Source organism: Rhinoderma darwinii, chromosome 4 (genome assembly GCF_050947455.1).
Source record: "Rhinoderma darwinii isolate aRhiDar2 chromosome 4, aRhiDar2.hap1, whole genome shotgun sequence".
In the NCBI taxonomy this organism is placed as follows: domain Eukaryota; kingdom Metazoa; phylum Chordata; class Amphibia; order Anura; family Rhinodermatidae; genus Rhinoderma; species Rhinoderma darwinii.
Genome location: NC_134690.1, coordinates 319,776,294 through 319,802,129, shown reverse-complemented (window position 1 = coordinate 319,802,129; position 25,836 = coordinate 319,776,294). Strand labels below are relative to the sequence as shown.

The following is a 25,836-nucleotide window of genomic DNA, read 5'->3' as shown; positions in this document are numbered from 1 at the left end:
CCCCATCGGGGCTACTGGGAACCCACGATCCAGATGGGAGAAACTGAACTGCCCCAGCAAGGCGTAATTGTAGTGAACGTCTGGGATGATGACTTTCCACCAGTGGTGCTGGGCATGAATGTTCTTAGGAATTGCTATGAAGAGATGCTAGATGCCCTACACCGAGCACTTTCTACAGTCCCTGTCTCCAATCAAAATGCAATTCAGCATGCTATCCGTCTCTTGAATGCCCAACAGAGGTTCACGAATGAAAAGGGTGAGATCTGCCGTGCCCGCATCATGGACTCACAACCAGTGACTCTGGAACCAGAGACGGAAACCATTCTGTGGTGTCGAGCTCGTCCAGGTTTGCAAGGTCAAGATTACCAGGCCCTTGTGGAACCTCTTCTTCTGGAAGATCATCCGACCGTGCTAGCAGCCAGAAGTCTAGTGACTGTTTCTAATGGAAGGGTACCTATTCGCCTCCTGAACATTGGTGATACGGCCGTGGTACTGAGTAAATACCGTCCAGTTGCTAAGCTCTCACAGGTCTTCTTCCAAGATGTCTGGAGCCCTGAGACTACCGTGTTCCAGCAAGCTACCCAGAATCAAGTTACCCCTGAGATGACAACAAAACCCTGGTGGACCGAGATCCATGTTGGCGATGCTAATACTACCGAAGAGGAGATCGAAGGAGCCCTGATGGTGGCCAAAGACAATCAACAAGCCTTCAGTAAACATCCTATGGATTTTGGGAAGGCTACTATCATTGAGCACACCATCCCTACAGGCGTCCATCCACCCATCAAAGAAAGGTACCGTCCCCTTCCACCAGCCATGTACCAGCCAGTGAAGAAAATGATTCAGGAGATGAAGGACGCAGATGTGATTCGGGAGAGCTACAGTCCATGGGCTGCACCCCTAGTCCTGGTGAAAAAGAAGGATGGCAACATTAGATTCTGCGTGGACTACCGCAAAATCAATAATATCACTCACAAGGATGCGTATCCCCTGCCACGCATTGAAGAATCCCTGACTGCTTTGGGGTCTGCTGCCTACTTCTCAACTCTGGATTTGACCAGCGGGTATTGGCAGGTACCTATGGCTCCCGAAGATAGGGAAAAGACTGCTTTCACTACTCCCATGGGGTTGTTCGAGTTTAATTGTATGCCCTTTGGGCTATGCAATGCCCCGGGAACCTTCCAGAGGCTGATGGAACGCTGCCTGGGTCACCAAAACTTTGAGACCGTCCTCTTGTACCTGGACGACGTAATCATCTACTCAAAGACTTATGAGGAACACCTACAGCACCTGGCAGAAGTCCTCAAAACCCTCATCAAATATGGCCTGAAAGTGAAACCCTCCAAGTGTCATCTCCTGAAGCCGGAAGTCCATTACTTAGGCCATGTCGTGAGTGCAGCAGGAGTGGTTCCTGATCCAGGCAAAGTAGCAGCAGTAAAGAGCTGGCCAGCCCCTACCACAGTCAAGGAGGTGAGAAGTTTCTTGGGATTTGCAGGGTATTATAGACGGTTCATCCCACACTTTGCCCAGATTGCAGAACCCCTCCAGGGATTGTTAAGAGGTCACTCCAAGGAAGCTATGAAGAGAAGGATCCCGATTGAGTGGGCTGAAGCCCATGAAGCCGCTTTCCAGAAGCTGAAGCAGCTGTTAACCGAACCACCTATCCTGGGATATCCTGACTACAACCAACCCTTTAGGCTGTATACTGATGCCAGCCAGAAGGGATTGGGGGCCGTCCTGTCGCAGGTACAGGACCAGAAAGAGAGAGTCATTGCTTATGCCAGCAGAGGTCTTCGAGGCGCTGAACGGAACGACCAGAATTATAGTTCCTTTAAGCTGGAATTCCTGGCCCTTGTGTGGGCAGTGACCGAAAAATTTAAAGATTACCTGGCTGCAACACCCTTCATCGTCTTCACGGATAATAATCCGCTGGCCCACTTGGATACAGCGCGACTGGGAGCTCTTGAACAGCGATGGGCATCCAGACTGGCGAATTATCAGTTTGTGATCAAGTACCGGACTGGTGCGTCCAACGTGAATGCCGATGCCTTATCCCGTTTGCCTGTGGGTGAAGAACTGGTCCGATGTAATGATGAATGGGAAGAGGTAGAGATGCCTACATTCAGGGGCGTAACTAGGAAAGATTGGGCCCCATAGCAAACTTTTGACTGGGGCCCCCCCTCCCCTGGGTGTCACACAACCCCCCCTCCCTTGTAGATAGTGCCTTTTTTACAGCCCCCCCTGTAGATAACGCCATACAGCCCCCCTGTAGATAACGCCATACAGCCCCCCTGTAGATAACGCCATACAGCCCCCCTGTAGATAACGCCATACAGCCCCCCCTGTAGAGAACGCCATACAGCCCCCCCTGTAAGGAACGCCATACAGCCCCCCCTGTAGGGAACGCCATACAGCCACCCCCCCTGTAGGGAACGCCATACAGCCACCCCCCCCCCCTGTAGAGAATGCCATACAGCCCCCCCTGTAGGGAACGCCATACAGCGTTCCCCCCCCCCTGTAGGGAACGCCATACAGCGTTCCCCCCCTGTAGGGAACGCCGTACAGCGTTCCCCCCCCCCGTAGGGAACGGCATACAGCGTTCCCCCCCCTGTAGGGAACGCCATACAGTGTTCCCCCCCCCTGTAGGGAACGCCATACAGCGTCCCCCCTCCCAAAAAAATGTGACCTACAGTGTGTCCTACAAAATACATGTATCCCCTCTCCACAGGATCTCCACAGGACAGGGGATACATGTGTGATCGCTGGCAGTGATAGGGAGAACGGGGGACTAAAAGTCCCCTGAACTTCTCCATGACTAACCTCTGACTTCCGGCGTCTGCGCAGCTCAATAAAAATGAAAGGAGCGCTGGTCACGCATGCGCACAAGCACGACCGGCGCTCCATTCATTTCTACAGAGCTGCCGACACAGACCCCGGAAGTCTGAGGTTTGTGATGGAGAACTTCAAGGGACTTTAAGTCCCCCGTTCTCCCTATCGCTGCCAGCGATCACACATGTATCCCCTGTCCTGTGGAGAGGGGATACATGTCCTGTGGAGAGGGGGGGGGATACGTGTCCTGTGGAGAGGGGGATACGTGTCCTGTGGAGAGGGGGATACGTGTCCTGTGGAGAGGGGGATACGTGTCCTGTGGAGAGGGGGATACGTGTCCTGTGGAGAGGGGGATACGTGTCCTGTGGAGAGGAGGGGGATACGTGTCCTGTGGAGAGGAGGGGGATACGTGTCCTGTGGAGAGGAGGGGGATACGTGTCCTGTGGAGAGGGGGATACGTGTCCTGTGGAGAGGGGGATACGTGTCCTGTGGAGAGGGGATACATGTCCTGTGGAGAGGGGATACATGTCCTGTGGAGAGGGGGGGGGGATACATGTCCTGTGGAGAGGGGGGGGGGATACATGTCCTGTGGAGAGGGGGGGGATACATGTCCTGTGGAGAGGGGATACATGTCCTGTGGAGAGGGGGGGATACATGTCCTGTGGAGAGGGGATACGTGTCCTGTGGAGAGGGGATACGTGTCCTGTGGAGAGGGGATACGTGTCCTGTGGAGAGGGGATACGTGTCCTGTGGAGAGGGGATACGTGTCCTGTGGAGAGGGGATACGTGTCCTGTGGAGAGGGGGGATACATGTCCTGTGGAGAGGGGATACGTGTCCTGTGGAGAGGGGATACGTGTCCTGTGGAGAGGGGATACGTGTCCTGTGGAGAGGGGATACATGTCCTGTGGAGAGGGGGATACGTGTCCTGTGGAGAGGGGATACGTGTCCTGTGGAGAGGGGATATGTGTCCTGTGGAGAGGGGATACGTGTCCTGTGGAGAGGGGGATACGTGTCCTGTGGAGAGGGGGGGGGGATACGTGTCCTGTGGAGAGGGGATACGTGTCCTGTGGAGAGGTGTCCTGTGGAGAGGGGATACATGTCCTGTGGAGAGGGGGATACATGTCCTGTGGAGAGGGGGGGGGGGGATACGTGTCCTGTGGAGAGGGGGGGGGGATACATGTCTTTTGCTCTATTTTGCGCCTTCAGGACCAGACACCGTTTAGCCATTTTTAGCACGTGTTAGTTAAATGGCTATAACTTTTTTATTTGTTGGGCGAACGACGTGATTTTTGCGACGTTTTTTCCGTGGACAATGCAGGTTTCATTTTTTATCGTTTTTATGCACACCTTTTTTGCTATTTTAGAATTTTTATTCATAAAGTTTGAAAATAATAGTAAAAAAATAAGCTTTTTTACATTTCAGCTATTTTTTTGGGGGTAATAACATAGTTTTATCCTAAAATAGACCTTTTATTTGTGATCGTCTTTGTCTACCGTAAGTTTTTATATATTACATGTCTATATTAGAGTAATTGGGTCAGCGCTAGCGTTACAACAATGATTGGCGGGGGGAATGTTTTTTTTTGGGGGGGGGGTATTTTATGTGTATTTATTATTTACATTTTTTTTGCACTTTACTTTATTATTTTTTTATTACTTTGGTCTGTCCCCCAAAGGTCAAAGAAGACCTTTGGGGAACTTTATATATTTTTTTTCTTTCTTTTACACCATGTTTTTCCCACTGTAACTGGAGCTGCACAGCAGCCCCAGTTACAGGGAAAATCAGCCCTCTCATAGTGACGATTGTCACTAACTGGGCTGTGCTGGGTCTAGTTAGACCCAGCAGCAGCCTGCCACTAACGGCACCCGGCGATCATGTGACCAGTCACATGATCACCGGGAGGAATAGAGACAGCGCCGCTGCCTCTATTCCTGTACACAGCGCGCATTAAGCGCTGTGTACAAGTCATCAGAGAAGACAGAAGCAGCGAAAGCTGCTTCTATCCTCTCCTCAGGGTCCCCGGCAGTCACTGACAGCCGGAGACCCGACATTCAGCTGCCGGATCGCGCGGGCAGCAAGAAAGTCTATGGCCCGGATTTTAAGGACCCGTCCCTGACCGCTGGCCGTAAAAATACAGTCAGCGGTCGGGAACCAGTTAATGGCAGAGCGGGGAGATACCTCCCTGCTCTGCCGTAGTGTTTAGTGGCGTCCCGCTGTAGCAGCCATAGCAGCTGCTAGCGGAGCCTCCGGCCATGGTGGGGGCCCGTGCCGGCGGGCGACACGGGCCCCCTCATGCCGCGGGCCCCGTAGCAGCCGCTACTGCTGCTACGGCGGTAGTTACGCCACTGCCTACATTCTATGCTCAGTTTGCAACCCAGAATTCGGTGATCGCTCAGAGGAAGCGAAACGAACATCCGCAACCAAATGTTCCTGACTGCTGCCAAGATTCCAGACAGTGGGCTAGATTCCAACGGGAGAGTAGAAACCTACAGGAATTGCAGACTTCCCTTCTTCAGAAGAGGACTCCGGACCGAATACGTAGAGGTCAAGCTGATCAGGAATTATTTTGTCTATGGAGACTGAGGAATCGACTTTTCGTGTCCAGAGGTCTACTACAGAGGACTGCCCTGGATCCAGTAACGGGTGAGCGTCTACATCAAATTGTGGTACCCCGGCGAGATTCCAAATCCATCTTGGAAGCCTACCATGACAGATCGGGACACTTTGGGGTTCATAAAACGGAAGATACCATACGCCGACGAATTTACTGGATTGGCATGAGAGACGACATAGAGAAGTGGTGCCGAGAATGTCCCACCTGTGCTCAGAGCCGAGGAGAGCGTCATGACCAGAGAGCCCCACTTCACCCCATCATCAGTCATAGACCGCTGGAACTGGTAGCCATTGACCATGTCAAGTTTGAACCAAGCCGCACTGGGTATACTTATGCTATAACTATAATTGACCACTATACGAAGTTCGTGGTAGCTATGCCAGTGAAAGACCTGACTGCCAAGACCACCGCTGCCATCTTTTGGAAGAATTTCGTACTCCCCTATGGCTGTCCGGACAAGATCCTGACTGATCGTGGTTCCGCATTTGAGTCTCAACTGTTCCACGAGTTGTGTTCCCTCTATGGCTGTCAGAAGCTGAGAACTACCGCTTATCATCCACAAGGTAATGGCTTATGTGAAAAGATGAACCAGACTCTTATTGGGATGTTAAGAACTGTTCCGTCCCAGAAGAGGGCTGATTGGCCGACTCTCCTGCCAGAATTGGTGTACCTGTATAACAACACTGTGCACTGCTCCACAGGGTACACTCCTTACTATCTCCTGTTTGGCCGTCAGGGCAAATTGCCTTCGGACTTGGCCATGGATGTCGAAGTTCCAGATACTATCAACCCCCTGCCAAACACAGAGTGGGTGAGTGATCACCAGCGTCGCCTGGCTGAAGCCAGCGAGATTGTGGAAAGACGGATGGAAGATGCTCGTCAAAGGCAACAAGCAGGTTTTGATCAAAAGGCCGAAGCAGAACCCTTCCAAATTGGAGACCGTGTGTGGCTGAAAAACAACCATCGTTCAAGTAAGTTGGACAGCAAGTGGCAGAAAGAACCATACACAATTAAGTCCATCCCGCACCCTGGGACTGATGTCTATGAGATTGTGCGCGAAGGCCGAGATTCCCAAGTCGTCCACCGTAATCGTCTCAAGCTCTGCCTAAAGGAAGAGGTACCAGCAGAACCACAGACAACTGAGAAATCTCCTGCAGCTGAACCGCTACCGCCAACAACTAGTATGTCCCCTCTTGATTGGCTGTTCCAACCTTGGCTGTCTATTTTTGTTCCAAGAACTGTTCTTGATCCCGGCGAAGACCAAGTGACCTCGTCATCCGAGTTCCAGCCTGGTCCAGAGGAATCCAGGGACCCTGAAATTGTTATAGAGGAGCCCCTGAGGAGATCTGATAGAGCTACCCGAGGTAAGATGCCAGCTCGATATCAAGATTGAACTGTTGAATCTGAGACTTCATTTTTGGATTATCCTTCACCAGAGACATTGTATTGTTTGCATCCCAATTGGGTAACAAGCCCTTCATTTTCCCCAGTTCATATGACAAGGACTCTTGGACATTTTCCCTGTTCAGCATTATATCCTCATATTCCTCAGAGACTGTATGGACTCTTAGTTTATTATTGCAATTGTGATTAACCTTTGTTTTAGGTTAACCTGCCGCCTGGAGAGTCGGACGCCGAGGACGGCTTTATTTAAAGAGGGGGTGTATGTAGTGTCCCACAGGAGCACTACTATGAAAACTATGTTTGCCTTCATGTGTTGTGTTATGCTGCCATCTACAGGTTCAGAAATGTTATGACATTGTGTTTCAGCCTATGCGGAGTGTTTTTCTATAATGTAACAGAAGCTGGGAGGAGTTAATTAGGGAGTGGTTAGAGTGAGTGAGGGGAGTGGTGAGCTAGGAGTGGATGCAGCAGGAAGCACAGTGAAGGTGCTCCTGAGTTCAGCCATTTGCGGATTACAGAGAAAGACAGGCCTAAAGAGATTTATTGGAATAACAGCTCAAGGAGCCAGAAGAGTCCAGAAAGAGAGACTGTGAGTAGAGAGATAATAGCACTCCGGCATTTAGCATTGGGCTACACTGATTGAGCTGAATTTGGATGACATATTTGTATTGTACAATCTCCATCTTGAAAAGTAAAAGTGTGCTGCAAGCTCTCCTGATTAACTGCCACCACCGTCTCCTGTCTTCTATTTGCACTCTACACCAAGGGCACCCCAAATAACACCAGACAGGAGTCAGCCACCAAGGGAGTGCCCCGGGGGAAACAACAGTCATCATCATCATCTTGTGCAACCCCCTCATCACTGTGTGTGTGTGTCCCTGGGAGGTGGGAAGGCCTGCAAGGCAAAATACCACCGTGACACAAGACAGAGAGCCCAGTATCCACCATTTTGGGTTCCTGCATTCCCCGCCACCCACGGGCCACCACATACCTAAAGACCTATGTGTACAAAAGATGTATCCAGCCATTACTCACTATGTACACAGTTAGGGTATGTTCACACGGCAGCGTCCGTAACGGCTGAAATTACGAGGATGTTTTCAGGAGAAAACATCCCCGTAATTTCAGCCATAACGGCATGTGCAGGCGCTTGAATGCCGCGTCCATTACGGATGTAATTGGCACTGCTTTTCATTGGAGTCAATGAATAACGGCTCCAATTACGCCCCAAGAAGTTACAGGTCACTTCTTTGACACGGGCGTCTATTTACGCGCCGTAATTTGACAGCGGCGCGTAAATATATGCCTCGTGTGAACAGACAAACGTCAGCCCATTGCTTTCAATGGGCAGATGTTTGTCAACGCTATCGAGGTGCATTTTTTCGGACGTAATTCGGGCCAAAAACGGCCGAATTACGTCCGTAATTTGTGTGTGTGAACATACCCTCACACTTCTGTACTTCTCCTGCTACTCCAGAATAATCTAGAGTATTCACAACATGATTCTAGTTTTATATAAATGACTATATATAAGCCAACATGGGTGTTTATTTTGCATTGTAAAAAAGTACGGTGCCTTAGTGGCTAGCACTTTTGCCTTGCTGCACTGGGGTCCTTGGTTCAAGTTCAACGAAGCACAACATCTGCAGGGAGTTTGTATGTTTTCATCCCACACTTCAAAAACACTATAAAAACATACTAATAGGTTCATTGGCAACCAATTAAATTGGCGTGTGTCTGTGTATATGTGCGTATGCCAGACAACATTTTACATTGACAGGGCATTGCTACAGTAGCTTAGCTGGCAGGGGGGCTGTGGGCCCGGGCCCACTGAGATGGTGGGGCCCAACCTGACTGCCCGCGCCACGACTGCCACTCCTGCTGCCCCCAACGTCACCACGCTCACATAGGGTGGCTTGCTGCCTGTCTGTGGGGGCGGCGGTGAAACTGAAACCAGCCCCCGCCACCCGCTCCTTCACTAATTGTACCTGCGTCTATAGGACACAGATACAATTACATGCAAAAGCGCTGAATGGCCGGGTACGCTCTGTGCCCGATCATTCTGCCCCTAACAATGACGCCAATTGGCAGGGCAGAATGACTTGCGCCTAGCCTAGCGCTTCAGTTGTTGAAAGGCGCTGATTGGCTGGGCAAGTCATTCTACCCTGCCAATCAGCAGCTTTCAACGACGCTAGCGTCGCAATGACATCACGCCGCTTCCGTTGTTGAAAAGTGCTGATTGACGGGGAAAGTAATTCTGCCCTGCCAATCAGTGCCCTTCAACGATGCAAGCGTCGTTCAGCCCCAGCAGACCTGCTCAAAAGAGAGCAGGCCTGCATGGACGCCGGACGGCGCGGGGACGGGATCAAGGTGAGTATGTAAAGTTTAGGGTTTTTTTCACTTAAAAGTGTGAGTGGCATTATCCACAGGGGGAGCTATATGTGGGGCACAATCTACAGGGGTGGCTATATGTGGGGCACTAGCTACAGTGGGGGCTATATGAAGAGCTCTATCTACAGGGGGGGCTATATGTAGAGCGCCATCTACAGGGGGGGCTATACGTATAGCACTATCTATGGGGGGGGCTATATGTGGGGCGCTATCTACAGGTGGGTTATATGAAGAGTGCCATCTACAAGGGGCTATATGTGGGGCACTATTTACAGGGGGATCTATGGGGGGGGCACTATCTACAGTGAGCACTGTGTGTATGTGGGGCACAGTGTATGGTGCTATTATAATTAGAGGTGCAGTGTATGGTACTTTTATATTTAGGTGCGTAGTGTGTGGCACCATGAGAATCTTATCTTAGTTTTTAGGTGCAGAAACGTTTGAAAAGTGAGAAGCTGAAGACATCTGAGTGGCAAACTGCAGAAATGGGCTGTGGCCAGGAGAAGTCATAATAGAGGTCTGGACCGGATGAAGAAAAGAGGAAAAAGTGCAACTAGAATCTGAAAAGACGTCACCGGTGAGTCACTCAATGTAAATGTTTGTTCTGCCTCTAATCAGTACTGTAGTCACTGTATGATCTGCAGAGAGATAATGGGTGGTTTGATTATATGATTTTTTTTTTTAAACAGCAACTCCAAGGATATCCTTAACATTGTTCGGGGAGCAGTATTTTTACGCTGTACAAATCTATACGGCAGGGGTAGCATGGCTGGTATATACAGGGATGATGGGGTTTAGTCCAGCCATCATCCCTGCATTAACCCCCTTCCTCCCTGTGTATACCAGCCATCATTGCCTTATAGAACCCCCATCATCCCTGTTTAGAACACCCATCTTACCTGTATATACTAGCCAGGCTGGTATATTCAGGGATGATGGGGGTTATATACAGAGCTGATGGGGGTTATATACACAGACGATGGCTGGTATCTTCGGGGATGATAGGGGTTATATACAGAGATGATGGCTGGCATTTAATTAGAAAGCGCCTCTTCAGTTGTAAAAATGCATTAGGGGGGCCCACTCGCATGTTTTGTCCCCCTGTGCTAAACCCCTAGCTATGCCTCTGCATTGCTACCTAGTGCACAGTTCTCGTAAGAGTGGTCACTAGGCAAAAACTAGGCTCCTCATCCGGTGGGGGGGGGGGGGCGACTCTGAAGACGTCCAGGAGATACTTGCCCTCGTTCGTTTGTGCGATATGTAAACAAGTCCTTACAAGGATTCTACTATGAAGGGCTGTATGTAAAGTATACAGTCCGTTTTTACCTAGATTGGGCTAATGGCAATTTATCTTTATCTGCATCATGTTCAAAAGGTGTTTTCCAGGATTATAAAAAAGCTTGGGCTCAATATTTTTACCATAACTCCACCACTCCTGTAGACCTTCCTCATCCATAGGGATGGCACATCAGGTGACCAATCTCTGGCACGAGCAGGGATGTTCCACCCGTAGTAACCTACCTGCTGAGGTGCAAAGTACTTTTTTTTTTTTTTAATCCTGGAAAAATCTATTTATATAAAATTCTCTATGTAATATGGACTATTGTTCCTAGCAATGTTTACATGAAGGGGACAAGAACCATAGGTTTATGGAAAACGGTCACCTTGGGCGAGTGAGCAGGAACTTCACTTACTGTACTAGAAAGCTGCTCCCATTACACCCCTTCCTTTGTGTTAAATCTCTGCAGCATGGTTGGAAGAACTTGCAGAGATAGAACCCAGAACACATAAGGAGATTACACAAACTGCTGTACTAACACTTGTGTTTCAAGGAATGCAACGTACTGTCAATCATCCCAGAGTCTCATTTCTTGTTTGTTTCCTTTGACTAGTTTTGTCAGCCTGTCAGGTGAAATATTTCTGGGAGTCTTAGATGAAAACAACCGGCATAGAGAATGTCATATACTCATAGGCTCACCCAGAGCTAACAATAGCTACTGCACTGTTTAAAAACAAAACAAAAACAAAAAACACCCATTACAACACATGTGCCTCAGGGAATGCTGGCTACAACCACTAGTTCATGGGTGATTTAGCAGATAAAGGAAGTCAATCTCTTCATCAGTAACAAACCTCTTCTCATCTTTGCCATTCTCTATGTCAGCTACAGCTAGTGCAATGGGAAAGGGGATGGGGGAATAATTATGCATAAACAATAAACATTGTATGACATACAAACATAAAATTACACAGCAAAGATATAACTTTAATAATTTGCATATAAAAAAATAATGTTATCACAAGCATTCTTGCTTGTAGAATTGTCAAACTAAAACATCCATTGTATTCGGTTTTAGAACGGTCAATACACATATAGGACAAGACATGAGCAAAATAGTATTCAATAATATGAAAAAGACCTGTATAAAGTATGTTATAGTTTGGTATTATACCGTAATTGATTTAGACAGTCGTATCAATATAGATTACTATGTCAGGTCCATACTGGGTAACTGCCAAGAAGTGATGCTCAATAACAATAGTACGAGGTAACATGAGGACTTTAGTGATTCAGCAGACAAGTCAAGTCAGCAGCTTTTACAGAGATTTTTCCAAATATCTGTAGACAATAATATTGTAACTTGATGGAACCAAATCGGACACCTCATCAGAACATTAATCACGTATGCCGTAAAACGACAGGGATTAAAATATGTTTTGTCCAAACACTATCACTGCACTTACTGCATACTATACTATCACTGCACTTACTGTTGTGTCTGTATAATAATGTTTTCTAATCATATACTGATTTAATTTCATTAAATTATGATGTGCTTTTAAAGGGCAAATAAGGGATTGTTTATTTTAGAATTTTTTTTCTTCAGAGTTTAAACATTATGAGTGTGTTCAGTTTGTGATGAACTTTTTATCCTTGGATACAGATCTTAGCACCTTTCCCAGACTTTGGCGTTACTGAGGCCGGGTTCCCACAGTGCGTAAAAATCATGCAGCGTGTCCGACCTGGAACCCTGGATTACGCCGCAGAAGTCGCAACACTTGGCTTTCTGATGCGGGTTTTGCATCCCATTGAACTCAATGGGGAAAAGTCGCAACAGAAAATCAAACGCGCAGAATAAATTGACATGATGCGGAATTTAATTACGCACCGCAGGTCAATTTATTAACGTTTACGCTGCAGTTTCTTTTCGCAGCATGGGTATGAGATTTTCTAGATCTCATCCACTTTGCTGCTACTGTAAATGCTGCAGAATTTACGCACACAATTCCGTTGTCAAAAGCCTACTGGGAATTGGTCCTAGTGTATGCCTGAGATACAAAAAGACTGAGCCCCATTGGGGACAGGGATGTAAAACCTTAGTATAGCACTGCAAAATAATTTGTTACTTATATAGTGCTAACCTATTAATTACTATCTACAATATCTATTAGGGATCTACAAAATCCCTGATTCCTAGTAAGGAATCTCTGTATTCTCTGCTATGAATAATATCTAGCCATTTTGAAGGTTCAGATTTGTGATGTTACACCCTCATTTTTAAAACTGCTACGTTGGAAGCAGAACAGATACAACAGTGAAACGGATGACTGGATAATGGATGGACAGCACATCCAATATCTACAGCCTGGATTATGTGCGCAGGCCGTTTAGTAAAGTATGTACAATGTCCTTGTATAGCAGAACAAGATGTCCTCCTCAATACCACATGATTCACATCTGTGACCTTCACATGGTGATGCTAAAAGCTTGGAAATACATGAAACAATAAATTAAGTGTAATCTTAGTCATATCCATTGGATTTTTCACCCAAGGTAAATTTCATTAAAGGGGTCATTTATCAAAGTAATCAGATACCAAAGCAATTATTTGTTGAACATTTGAGTTTGTTTTTGGTTGATTTACAGGCGTTTGCTAAATTAAGGGGGTTAACAATTAAATCTCCTGCCATGGTAACCATGTCTTCCATGCCAATGCCTTCCCCTCAACAAAAAAATAATACCCAACTCACAAATTAATCTCTACTACAGAGGATCAGCGTTCTTCTCCTGTGTAAGGGCTTGTTCACACGTAACGGAATTGCTGCATATTTTCACTCCTGAATTGCAAACGGAAAATACGCAGCAGAATACTGTAGCAAAGTGGGTGAGATTTAACAAATCTCATCCACACGCTGCGTAATATTTCAGTCCTGAATTTGACACGCGGTGCATATTTTTCGTTCTGCAGCATGTCAATTCCTGCTGCATAATGTGGACTGAATTCCTGCGTTTTTCTGAGGAGATGTCATCATCTCCCAACATTGAGAAAAAAAAAAAAAGCAGGGAATGGTACAGTTTTTCCGCAGCTGAAATACTTGTTGTTTCTGCGAAATTGCAGCAGAAATTTTCTGCAGCAATTCCGTTGTGTGGACGAGCCCTAAGGGAAGTAATCCTAGTGGCAGATATCAATACTTGCCATCAACCCTTCTGCTCTATACTGTGTGACACTACTGGATCTCTACAGGTTCGGTCATGTTTATTGCTGGTGGCGAGGCCAAGTCTAAGGCTGGATTCACACGAGCATGTTTGGTCCGAAAAGGACGTAACGTATTTCGGCCGCAAGTCCTGGACCAACACACTGCAGGGAGCCAGGCTCCTAGCATCATAGTTATGTACGACGCTAGGAGTCCCAGCCTCGCTGCGGGACAACTGTCCCGTACTGTAATCATGTTTTCAGTACGGGACAGTAGTTCCACAGAGTCAGGGACTCCTAGCGTCGTACATAATTATGATGCTAGGAGCCCGGCTCACTGCAGTGTGTTCGGTCCAGGACTTGCGGCCGAAATATGTTAGTCCTTTACGGACCGAACATGCTCGTGTGAATCCAGCCTAAGTCTTAGGCCTTAGGGTGTGTTCACACGGCCAAATTACGGACGTAATTCGGCCGTTTTCCGCCTGGAATTACGGCTTGAAAGTGTTGACAAACATCTGCCCATTGAAAGCAATGGGCTGACGTTTGTCTGTTCACACGAGGCGTATATTTACACGTCGCTGTCAAAAGACGGCGCGTAAATAGACGCCCGCGCCAAAGAAGTGTCATGTCACTTCTTCAGACGTAAATGGAGCCGTTTTCCATGGACTCCATGGAAAACCAGCTCCAGTTACGTTCGTAATGGACGCGGCGTTCAAGCGCCTGCACATGCCGTTACGGCTGAAATGACGGGGCGGTTTTCTCCTGGAAACAGCCCCGTAATTTCGGCCGTTACGGACATACTCTTAGGGTATGTTCAGGCGAAAACAGCTCCTGAATTTCAGACGTTTTTGCAAGTGCACGCGTTTTTCGCGGCGTCCATTACGGACATAATTGGAGCTGTTTTTCAATGGAGTCAATGGAAAACGGCTCCAATTACATCCCAAGAAGTGACATGCACTTCTTTGAGGCGGGTGTCTTTACACGCCGTCTTTTGACAGCGACGCGTAAAAATACACCTTGTCTGAACAGAACATTGTAAAACCCATTGAAATCAATGGGCAGATGTTTGCAGACGTAATGGAGCCGTCTTTTCAGGCGTAATTCGAGGCGTAAAACGCCTGAATTACGTCTGTAAATAGGCCGTGTGAACATTCCCCTTATTCAGACGAATGTTGAATAAGTCAGTGTGACGGCTGTTAAAACAATGGCCGTCACACGGACACATGTATTTCAATGGGGCCATTCACACGACCGTTCGAAAAATCAAACAAAATGGCTCAGTCCCAAAGGGGTTAAAGGGAACCAGTCACCAGTATGTCACCTATTAAACTCTACTCACACCTCGCTGGCCACTGCTGTCAAAAGTTCATTGCCGTTATCACCTCCCCTAAACTCCTCTGACCGTAAACTACGGTCTGCAAATATTTTGCAACTTTTATGGTACTGCGCATGGGCAGCTATAGGTCCTGTTCTGCAAGCACAGGATTGTGTGTGTGCTGCTGGAGGCAAGGAGCTGTCAATCAATAGTAAGGAGGCGGGGTTAACTCAGGCTTAAAGGGAACCTGTCACCAGCATCCCACCTATTGAACTTTACTTATCCCTCACTGGCCGCTGCTATCAAATGTTCATTGCCATTATCCACTCTCCTAAACTCCTCCTCCGACTGTAAATAACAGTCTTCAAACATTTTGCGCCTTTTATCGTAATAATCCGGTGTCCCTTTGTGCGCACACACCAGAAGCGGACGTTAATGCACAAGTGCGGGATTTTGTGTGTGCTGGGGGGAGGCGAGGAGCTGTCAATCAAAAGTAGGGTGGCGGAGTAAACTTGGAAAGGCTTGAGGAATGAATATTTGACTCTTATGCTCATTAGCATACGGTGTGGGAACACTAAAAAAAATGAATACTAACAGGTACAGAGCCGACTAAGGGTATGTGCACACGTAGTGACCAAAAAAGTCTGAAAATACAGAGCTGTTTTCAAGGGAAACCAGCCCCTGCTTTTCAGACGTTTTTTGAGCAACTCGCGTTTTTCGCTGCATTTTTCGCGCGTTTTCTACGTCCGTTTTTGGAGCGGTTTTCATTGGAGTCTGAGAAAACAGCTCCAAAAACGTCCAAAGAAGTGTCCTGCACTTCTTTTGACAAGGCTGTATTTTTATGCGTCGTCGTTTGACAGCTGTCAAACGACGACACGTAAATGACAGGTCGTCTGCACAGTACGTCGGCAAACCCATTCAAATGAATGGGCAGATGTTTGCCGACGTATTGTAGCCTTATTTTCAGACGTAAAACGAGGCATAATACGCCTCGTTTACGTCTGAAAATAGGTCGTGTGAACCCAGCCTAAGACAATTATAGGTTATATAGAAATGATTTTTCTCCCACTTCCACCAGGTATTGCTGGTTTAATATATGAAATGCTGGTGACAGGTTCCCTTTAAGGAATGTAGATAGGACTTATGCGCATTAGCAAACAATGCAGCAACATCAAAAAAACTGAATACTAAAGTTACAGACCCTACTTAGGAGATTATAAGTTATATAAAAATGATTTTTCATCCACTTCCACAAGGTATTGCTGGTTTAAATCGGTAAAATGAGGTGACGGTCTTTTTAACCCCTTCCTGACATCCGCTGTATATATACACGCCGCTGTCGGGAAGGGGGTTCATGCAAACCACAGTACAGTTATGTCGCAATGAAGGTGCTCAGAAGCGAAGCCCTCATCATCACCGCGGGGTGACAGCTGTATTATACAGCTGGCACTCTCCTGTAGCTGCCAGGACCGGAGCTATTCTTCGATCCGGCCAATTAACCCGAGATGCTGCGCCCAATAGAGTGCAGCAACTGAGAGGGTTTTTACCCGACCGACAACCCAATGGCTGGGTTGCTGTGGCAACTGGAGGCCAAATAACGGCCTTCGTGTCTGTCTTGTGCGGAAGCCGATGAGGACCCACTTCCGGCGGGTCCCCATAGGCTTGCGGTCAGTGAATAACTGACAGCTCTAATATACTGCACTATATATGTAACACAGTGTATTATAATAGTGATTGGAGCATTAGGTCCCTTAGTGGGACAAATAAAATTAAAAAAAAAAAAAAAAAAAAAAAAAAAAAAAAAAAAAAAAAAAAAAAAGCACAAGTTTCAAGTAAACAAAAGCCAAACTGCCTTTTTTCCCCCATAATAAGTCTTTTATTATTGGAAAAAAACAAAAAAGAAATAAAAATATACATAATTGGTATCACCGTGTCCGTAACAACCCAAACTATAAAATTATTATGCAATCTATCCCGCACGGTGAACGCCGTAAAAAAAAACATAAAACAAGAACACATTATATATACACATAAATTTTTTTCAAAAATGAAAAAAAAAAAAAAAAAAAAGACACCAGTAACATGTCCTCCCAAAAAACGGTATAAAAAGTGAAGAAGCCACATTTACTAAAAAAAGACCACCCATCCCGTAAAAAACAAAAAATCCGACACAAACCGGTATTTTTTTATTTATTTTTTTCAATAGTGACTTTATTGTGCAAAAGCTGCAATACACAAAACAAACAAAAAAAACGAAATAAAAAAAAACACTATAAAAACTTGGTATCGCTGTAATCGTATTGCCCCGCAGAATAAAGTGAACTTGTAAATTTATGGTGCAGGGTTAATGCGGTCAATAAATGCTGTTTCGAATACATTGAGGGTTGCAGTTTTTAAAATGGGGTGACTTATTGGTGGTTTCTAATATATAAGGCCGCCAAGAGCCACTTCACAACTGAACTGCCACTTTCAAAAAGGCATTTTTTTCTAGAAAAAGGTGAGAAATTGCTGCTAAAGTTCTAAGCTTTAAGCAACTATTTTGTGTGATAGAACTGCCCGTTTTACAAGCAGATACAAATAAATTTAGAAAAATTTAATTTTTTTGCACAATACTGAATGTATAGCGCAAATTTTACCAGTAACATAAAGCCCAATGTGTCACAAGAAAATAGTCTCAGAATCGCTTGGATAGGTAAAAGCATTCCAAAGTTATTACCACATAAAGTGAAACATGTCAGATTTGGAAAATGAGGCTGTCAGGAAGGTCAAAAGTGGCCACAGCGGGAAAGGGTTAAGGACTCTATTAAATAAGTGCAATGAAAAACGTATACATCATTCAAATAAAAGCACTGCATTTGGATAATGTCTCCTGGAATACGGGGGCCTACAAGGGTAGAAGATAAATTAATTAGGGATACATTAAAATGGATATTCCTGTTGACCCATGGGATTATGACCAGAAAGATCATGCAGCTACTCATACCAACTATATCATGAAAAATAATTATGATTACATGAATAGGGGCCACAATTCAAGAATATATATGGGCCCCTTGCTTTCAACTCATATTTTACTAGAAAATCCCTCCCAAATAATCCTATTTCTCTGGTGGATTTTTGTCGACCAGAAATTCTGAGCCATTCAATTCATTAGCTCCGTCGTTAAATGAAGTCTAGTAGACAGTAGTAAGAGCTTTTTGTTCTCATTGAAGGTGCCAGTGGGGGACCTTACCTAGAAGGAACTAGGTGCTACTGCTGTAGGATATGTCGGATAATTTTCTATCTGTTAAAAGTAAGCCCTGCATATTTATTAATGGTATCAGTTAGGATAATTATTATTTTGGGTCCGGTAAAGGATCTTGCCAGTGAAAAACCTTTGCATCTGTTGAAAACGATTGCTCGATCACCACAGAAAGGAGAAGATCAGCACAAATATTCGCTTTTGATTGTATGTCCAATTTGTGCCTAGTGTGCGAGGCAATTGAGGATTGTATGTGGGTGTGAAAAATTAGATTGTGAGCCCATTTGTGGATGGGTACTGATGTGAATAATACCAGTCTTTGTACTGTCCTGAGGAATATACTGTGCTACAGTATATAAGCAATGAAAATAAATAAAAGATAACCATGTTTTGGCTTCTCTTTTTTTAGAATATTTCATATTATGGCGACAGTTTATTGTAAATGTATTAAATTCTAGACACTATGGACCTCATTTATCACAACTGTCTAACAGGCCTTGTTGCCCATAGCAACCAACCAGAGTTCAGCTTTCATTTTCCCAGAACAGTTTAAGAAATAAAATCTGAGCTCCGATTGGTTGCTATGGGCAACAAGGCCATTTTGACAGTTTTTAGAAATAAGACCCATATTTTTGTGGAGTTTCAATATAGGACACTCACTGTTAACAATAACTAGAAACTTAGTTCATATTTTTCTCAGTTTGACGGAAATGCTGTACAATCACTATTTATATGCACACCATTCCAGGTGGAGCATAAACACAGCTTTTTTATCTTCATCTCCTACTAGCGTGATGTGAGCACAGTGGAAGACGACTATTTATTGATCCACACAGACAATCCTGCTCACCTACCAGGGTGTATCCCAAACGGAGCTCAAAAAACGGAACACAGTATATAAATGACAATTATTGATTAACATTCCCTGTACCACATAGTAAACACTGTTCACATAGACAATCATTATATACAGAATATGGAGGAGACCAGAGGGTGGGGGGGGGAAATGGTCAAATTAACTCCTTCTGTGCCATAGTAGTTAAGATTTTAGACACTTATTAATCAAGTTACCAACCTAAGGGCACGTTCTTAAAATGTAACATGCGTTTTTTCAGGCGTTTTTAGTGGTGTACTTTTGTACATGCTTTTTTCTGGCATATTTTAAGTGCTTTAGTCTGGATTCACACACAGCGATTTGAAGCGTTAATGTATTTTTTTTTGTGTGGCCAGATGTTACATTAAGGGTATGTTCACACGGCCTATTTACGGACGTAAATCGGGCGTTTTTGCCCCGAATTACGCCCGAAAATAGCGCCTCAATAGCGCTGACAAACATCTGCCCATTGAAAGCAATGGGCAGACGTTTGTCTGTTCACACGAGGCGTATATTTACGCGCCGCTGTCAAATGACGGCGCGTAAATAGACGCCCGCGTCAAAGAAGTGACCTGTCACTTCTTTGGCCGTAATTGGAGCCGTTATTCATTGACTCCAATGAATAGCAGCGCTAATTACGGCCGTAATTGACGCGGCGTTCAAGCGCCTGCACATGCCGTTACGGCTGAAATTACGGGGATGTTTTCAGGCTGAAACATCCCCGTAATTTCAGCCGTTACGGACGCCCTCGTGTGAACATACCCTTAAGGGAACCGGTCACCAGCATTTCACCTATTAAACCAGCAATACCTGGTGGAAGTGGGTGAAAAATCATTTTTATGTAACCTAGAATTATCTTCTAGGTAGGCTCTGTACCGTTAGCATTCGGTCTTTTAGGGTTTCTGCGCGGTATGCTAATGAGAATAAGTGTCATATCTTCATTCCTCAAGCCTCTGAGTTAACCCCGCCTCCTTACTTTTGATTGACAGTTCCTTGCCTCCTCCCAGCACACTCGAAGCAGGGAAGGGTGTCGGACCATACATGACGGGCGCATGCGCGCTCAGACGAGATTGCGACATTAAGGGCGGAACCGTTTTTTGGCGGTGGTCGGGCATAACAAGAGTAACAAATGAGACTGCCAGATTATTACCATAAAAGATGCAAAATATTTGCGGACTTATTTATGGTCGGAGGAGTTTAGGAGAAGGGATAACGGCAATTAACTTTTGACAGCAGCGGCCAGCGAGGGGTGAGGAAAGGTCAATAGGTGAAATGCTTGTGACAGGTTCCCTTTAAACTCTATAGTAAAATATCAAATGCATTTTGATTTGTGGCAATTTTCTGGTCAGTGGCATTTTTATTTTTTTTCAAATGCAGCATTCTCTGGGTATGGCGTTCTTTTCAGCTGTTTTTCCAATAGGCTTCTTTAAAGGACTTCAAAAACGCCAAAATGACAAGTTACATTTGAAAAACGCTAGCATTTTTAGAGGAGTTTTTTTTTTTAAAACAGATTAAAACGCCAGAAAAGGTCTGTGTGTGTGTGTGTGTGTGAAGTATACCATATGGAAAAATAACTGAACAAACGCCATACCCAGAGCATGCGGTGTTTGGAATAACACATCACCGACCACAAAAACGGTACAAACCAAAACGTAGTTGTGTGTAGTGCATTTGATATTTTACTATAGACTTCAACGTCTTGATGGACATGTGTCTTTTTTCGACCGCACTAACTATGTAACGCAATATCCGGCGGCACTAAAAAAAATAAAAAAATAAAATAAAAATGGAATTAAAAACATTATGAAAAAAAAAAATACGCTGTTTGAAAGTCTAGCCTTAGCCTGGATTCACACGTAGCGGTTTAGTGCAATTTTGGTGGCATCTTTTGCGGCCAGATTTTACATTAAAATCTATAGTAAAACACAAATGCACTACATACAACTGCTTTTTTGGTTTATGGCGTTTTTGTTATGGTTAGTGGCATTATTTTAGTAATGCAGCATGCCCTGGGTGTGGTGCTTTTTTCCCCCCATAGGCTTCTCTTTAGCCAAGAATAACTCAAAAAAACATAGCTTGTACAAAATGACACTAAATAATTTGCCATCAGAAACTACACTAAAAAACTGTTACATTATCCAAAATGGGGGGGGGGGTTAACATTCATTTTTCCATGCAGTTTAAAAAGCCAGGAAAGATCTATGGGTAAGGGCAGCCTTAAAATTGACAAGCTAAAGAAGTCAGGAGGGTGAACTACAGCAGCAACTTTAGCTACATTCTCAAATGTTCCCAACCCTGCTCAGATTTGGAGAAGATGATGGAATCATCTTTTCTAAATGTAACTGGAATTTTAGAGTCATCCCAGTTTTTGCAAGCAAGTCTAAAGCGAAAAATCCCACAACATAGTCTCCAACTGTAAAGCCTTGTTGTAAGGTGCATTATTCCTATTCATTTCATTAGAAGCATGGAATCACATCAGGAATTTTCAGCCTTATTTTATATCTGGTGAAAAGCTACTGTAGACCTACAACAAAGCAGGTTATAGGATCTCCTACCTGATGAGGAAGAAAATGAGCCACTGTAGAGCTGTGGACAGGGTATCCTGACTGGCCCCAAATATATCACAGACTGTGGCTGGAATATGTTCAGTTTCTAGCAGGTGAAGCCCTGTGTTACCATTCTTCACATCTTCTCTCTTTTTCATTCTGTCTTGGCTCATAATGGAACTTTTATCATCCACTTCTCCCAAGATGTGGATAAAAGCATCCAACATGTCTCTAGTGACTCCCCACACTGCTGTCTTGAGATGCTGTATGAACTTGCTATGGACAAAGTTGTAGAAATCGTTATTAACCAGTTTGAAGTCACTAAATACTGTCCTGAGAGGGTTTGGGAAACGCTGGAGCCAGGGCATGACATCTACCAGGCTTCCTGCACCCACTGTCTTACTGAACTTATCATTATTGCTGAGAAGAGCTTGGAACTCTCCATCCATGTGGCTATAGCGGCGACCAAAACATACTGCGCTCATCACGTTAGCCACAGCCACAACCAGATGTCTTCCAGGTGTAAAGTATTTGTCCTTCTTTCCAAGAGCTAAGAAGAGATGAATCAGTTCCTGGGTTTCGCTAAGAACATGTTGCCCCAGTCTGTGCTTAGTGTCCGGATTACCAGTGGAAAAGGCTCTTACTGTAGATTGGGCAAGTTTGCGATGAGCCTTCCATCTCTCATTGTAGAGACCAAAAGCCAGACTTCTCCCCCCTGACACAAACTTGAAGGAGGCAAAGCCAGGACGACCTGCAAAGTCTGCTCCTTTCTGCAGCAATGCGTGTCGGATGACCCGGTCTCCATTCAGAACCACCACTTTCTGGCTACCTAATTTGATCTGGAAGATCTCGCCATACTTTTTTGCTAACTCCACAAAAGCCAAGTGAGGAGAGCTGCCCATCTGCATAGCATTACCAATGATGGGCCATGGAAAAGGACCAGGTGGGTGATGTGCTTCTGACCATCTGGGCAAGATCCAAAGCTGGAGCCACTTAAAGACATAAACAGCCACCAATGTGCATAGAACAGAGAGCAGAAGACTGTACATATAGGAGGGAGAAAACTCTTCATGCATCTTCAACATTGCAATTTACACCTAAAGCCATACAAAAAGAGAAGGATAGAATTAAATGAATACCAAAACACATCAAAATAGTTCATAAGCCGCACCATCACTTTAACCCTTATACTAATTTCACTCCACACCATGTCAAACCGAAGTTACAACGGTTTATGAGACATTTTAACCATAGTCCTTAGAATTGTCTTGCTAAACTCACTTCCACCACCTAGAGATGCATTCCTAAAATGCAGGCACACTGACCGCATGCACACCTGTAGCGAGGTGTTCAGAACCCGATATATCCTGCCTGTAACAGTCCAGAACGCCATATATCCTGCCTGTAACAGTCCAGAACGCCATATATCCTGCCTGTAACAGTCCAGAACGCCATATATCCTGCCTGTAACAGTCCAGAACCCTATATATCCTGCCTGTAACAGTCCAGAACGCCATATATCCTGCCTGTAACAGTCCAGAACGCCATATATCCTGCCTGTAACTGTCCAGAACGCCATATATCCTGCCTGTAACTGTCCAGAACCCCATATATCCTGCCTGTAGCAGTGCAGAACCCCATATATCCTGCCTGTAGCAGTGCAGAACCCCATATATCCTGCCTGTAGCAGTGCAGAACCCCATATATCCTGCCTGTAGCAGTGCAGAACCCCATATATCCTGCCTGTAGCAGTGCAGAACCCCATATATCTTGCCTGTAGCAGTGCAGAACCCCATATATCTTGCCTGTAGCAGTGCAGAACCCCATATATCCTGCCTGTAGCAGTGCAGAACCCCATATATCCTGCCTGTAGCAGTGCAGAGCCCCATATATCCTGCCTGTAGCAGTGCAGAGCCCCATATATCCTGCCTGTAGCAGTGCAGAGCCCCATATATCCTGCCTGTAGCAGTGCAGAACCCCATATATCCTGCCTGTAGCAGTGCAGAACCCCATATATCCTGCCTGTAACAGTGCAGAACCCCATATATCCTGCCTGTAGCAGTGCAGAGCCCCATATATCCTGCCTGTAGCAGTGCAGAACCCCATATATCCTGCCTGTAGCAGTGCAGAACCCCATATATCCTGCCTGTAGCAGTGCAGAACCCCATATATACTGCCTGTAACAGTGCAGAACCCCATATATCCTGCCTGTAACAGTCCAACACCCCATATATCCTGCCTGTAACAGTCCAGAACCCTATATATCCTGCCTGTAACAGTCCAGAACCCCATATATCCTGCCTGTAACAGTCCAGAACCCGATATATCCTGCCTGTAACAGTCCAGAGCGCCATATATCCTGCCTGTAACAGTCCAGAACCCTATATATCCTGCCTGTAACAGTCCAGAACCCCATATATCCTGCCTGTAACAGTCCAGAACCCTATATATCCTGCCTGTAACAGTCCAGAACCCCATATATCCTGCCTGTAACAGTCCATTACCTGATATATTCTCTGTAATTGTGTTTATCTTATTACTTGGTTCCCACACATACATTCCGGTCTGATGCAGAGCATCACTGGTGGTCACACCTGGACCTTCACCCACCATGAATCTACCTGGGCTGTAGATGATGCATCCAGCACTTTGATCCCAGTCCTAATAGCTTTACACTTTTCTCAGCGGAGAAAATCAAGCAGCTTCAGATGTGACTTCACAGGACTCCATTCTCTTCTCATACATTTTACTTCTTGAGGTGCTGGCTGTATAATTAGAAGGATCCTCTTGATGACCTTCCTCCGCTACTGATGCTGGTCCCACATTGGAAGGTAGGTGAGATTTGCTCTCCAGTTCCTCAGCATGACCTTTTATATGGAGCCCCCCTCTTGTCCCACTGTGTGAGTAGTTTCCTCCCCGGGAGAACTCTATGGTCACCGCCCAGCTTCTCACCATTGGACCCTTAGCAATTACCACTTATTGGAAAGCTGAACAGCTCCTGGATCGCACTGATTTTCCCTTTGCTCCCCTCAGTGTGGAGTTAGTATCTGACTTCATCCGGAAATCGACCTTATTTGTAATAGGCTGAATGATCTTCTCATTACAAGGTACTGTCACCCATTAACCCTTGCAGTGATTTGCTAAGGTGAGTCATCTTACAAGTAAACCTCAGCATTTCTTGATAGGGTTAAATGCCTGTGCGTGCATAGAGCGGCTCTGCTACATCTAGTTCTCCTTTCTGTGCAAGACAATAGAGGAGATATATCTGTTGTGCTGTTGGACTTCATTTATTAGGTAATAATTCTGTATAATATTTAGCACAATACAGACCCTGATAAAAGCATCTCATGTCCCTGCAGTGGAACTACAAGTACCAGCCTTCATTGTCAGCGTCCGCTATAGATCACTGAACTGTAAGCATGTTCTGGCAATCACAGGGTGGGAGGTTATGATGGGACATGTAGTTCCATGACCGTATGATTCACTGGACAGATTGGGGTTTGTCGCTCCACAATATATACAGATATAGCAGAGCTAAATAAGACGTGTGACCTTGGGATTTTATCATTTTGCATCATCTTGATAGCTTTCAGTTGTGGATATAACTAGCCAGGGATAACGGGATGAATTAAGCCACTACATACAGGGTATTACTGAGTGCCGAATGACAAACTCAGCTGTGCTAGACCTGCACGGAGCTGTCTTGTTCCGACACTTTATTGTAAAGCTGGTCATGCAAGTGTTTGCTAGAACGTAATAAATATTGAGTATTGACAAGTGATCTGAAGTATCGTAGGCAATATTTCCATTGTTGCAATAGTTTGAGACATTTTGTAGATGTTTACATTCATTGTTTTTTTTTTTTATGTGATGTATATAAAGTTACCTAATTCGTGTTCACTTCCCACAATGGAAAATGATTTGTGAAATGATGGAACGATCGTGAAGTGAATCACATTTGTCTCCTACGACCATCTATAGAAATAGTTGTCTGACATCAGTTCCATAGAAAATAAGTTCCACAGTTGTTTTTTAGATAAAAAAAAAAAGGTTAACTTTACTCCTATAATGATCTTACTGATTTATTAGCTGCCCAAGTAAGAAACTTCTCAAACATGTCTCAATTACATCAAATGTCCCCTTTT

At 45.2% G+C, this 25,836-nt stretch overlaps 1 protein-coding gene across 1 annotated transcript in view; it reads right to left on the bottom strand.

The window, feature by feature from the left end:
* Window positions 1–25,630, bottom strand: part of CYP1B1 (cytochrome P450 family 1 subfamily B member 1) — a 33,073-nt gene extending 7,443 nt beyond the window's left edge. The window contains exons 1-2 of the mRNA XM_075862764.1: window positions 24,313–25,630; window positions 21,701–22,788 (exon numbers count right to left, since the gene is read on the bottom strand). Coding sequence (XP_075718879.1) covers window positions 21,701–22,776 — 1,076 coding nt within the window. The 5' untranslated portion in view covers window positions 22,777–22,788; window positions 24,313–25,630. The remainder of the gene's footprint in view (window positions 1–21,700; window positions 22,789–24,312) is intronic.
* Between the last annotated feature and the right edge of the window lie 206 nt (window positions 25,631–25,836).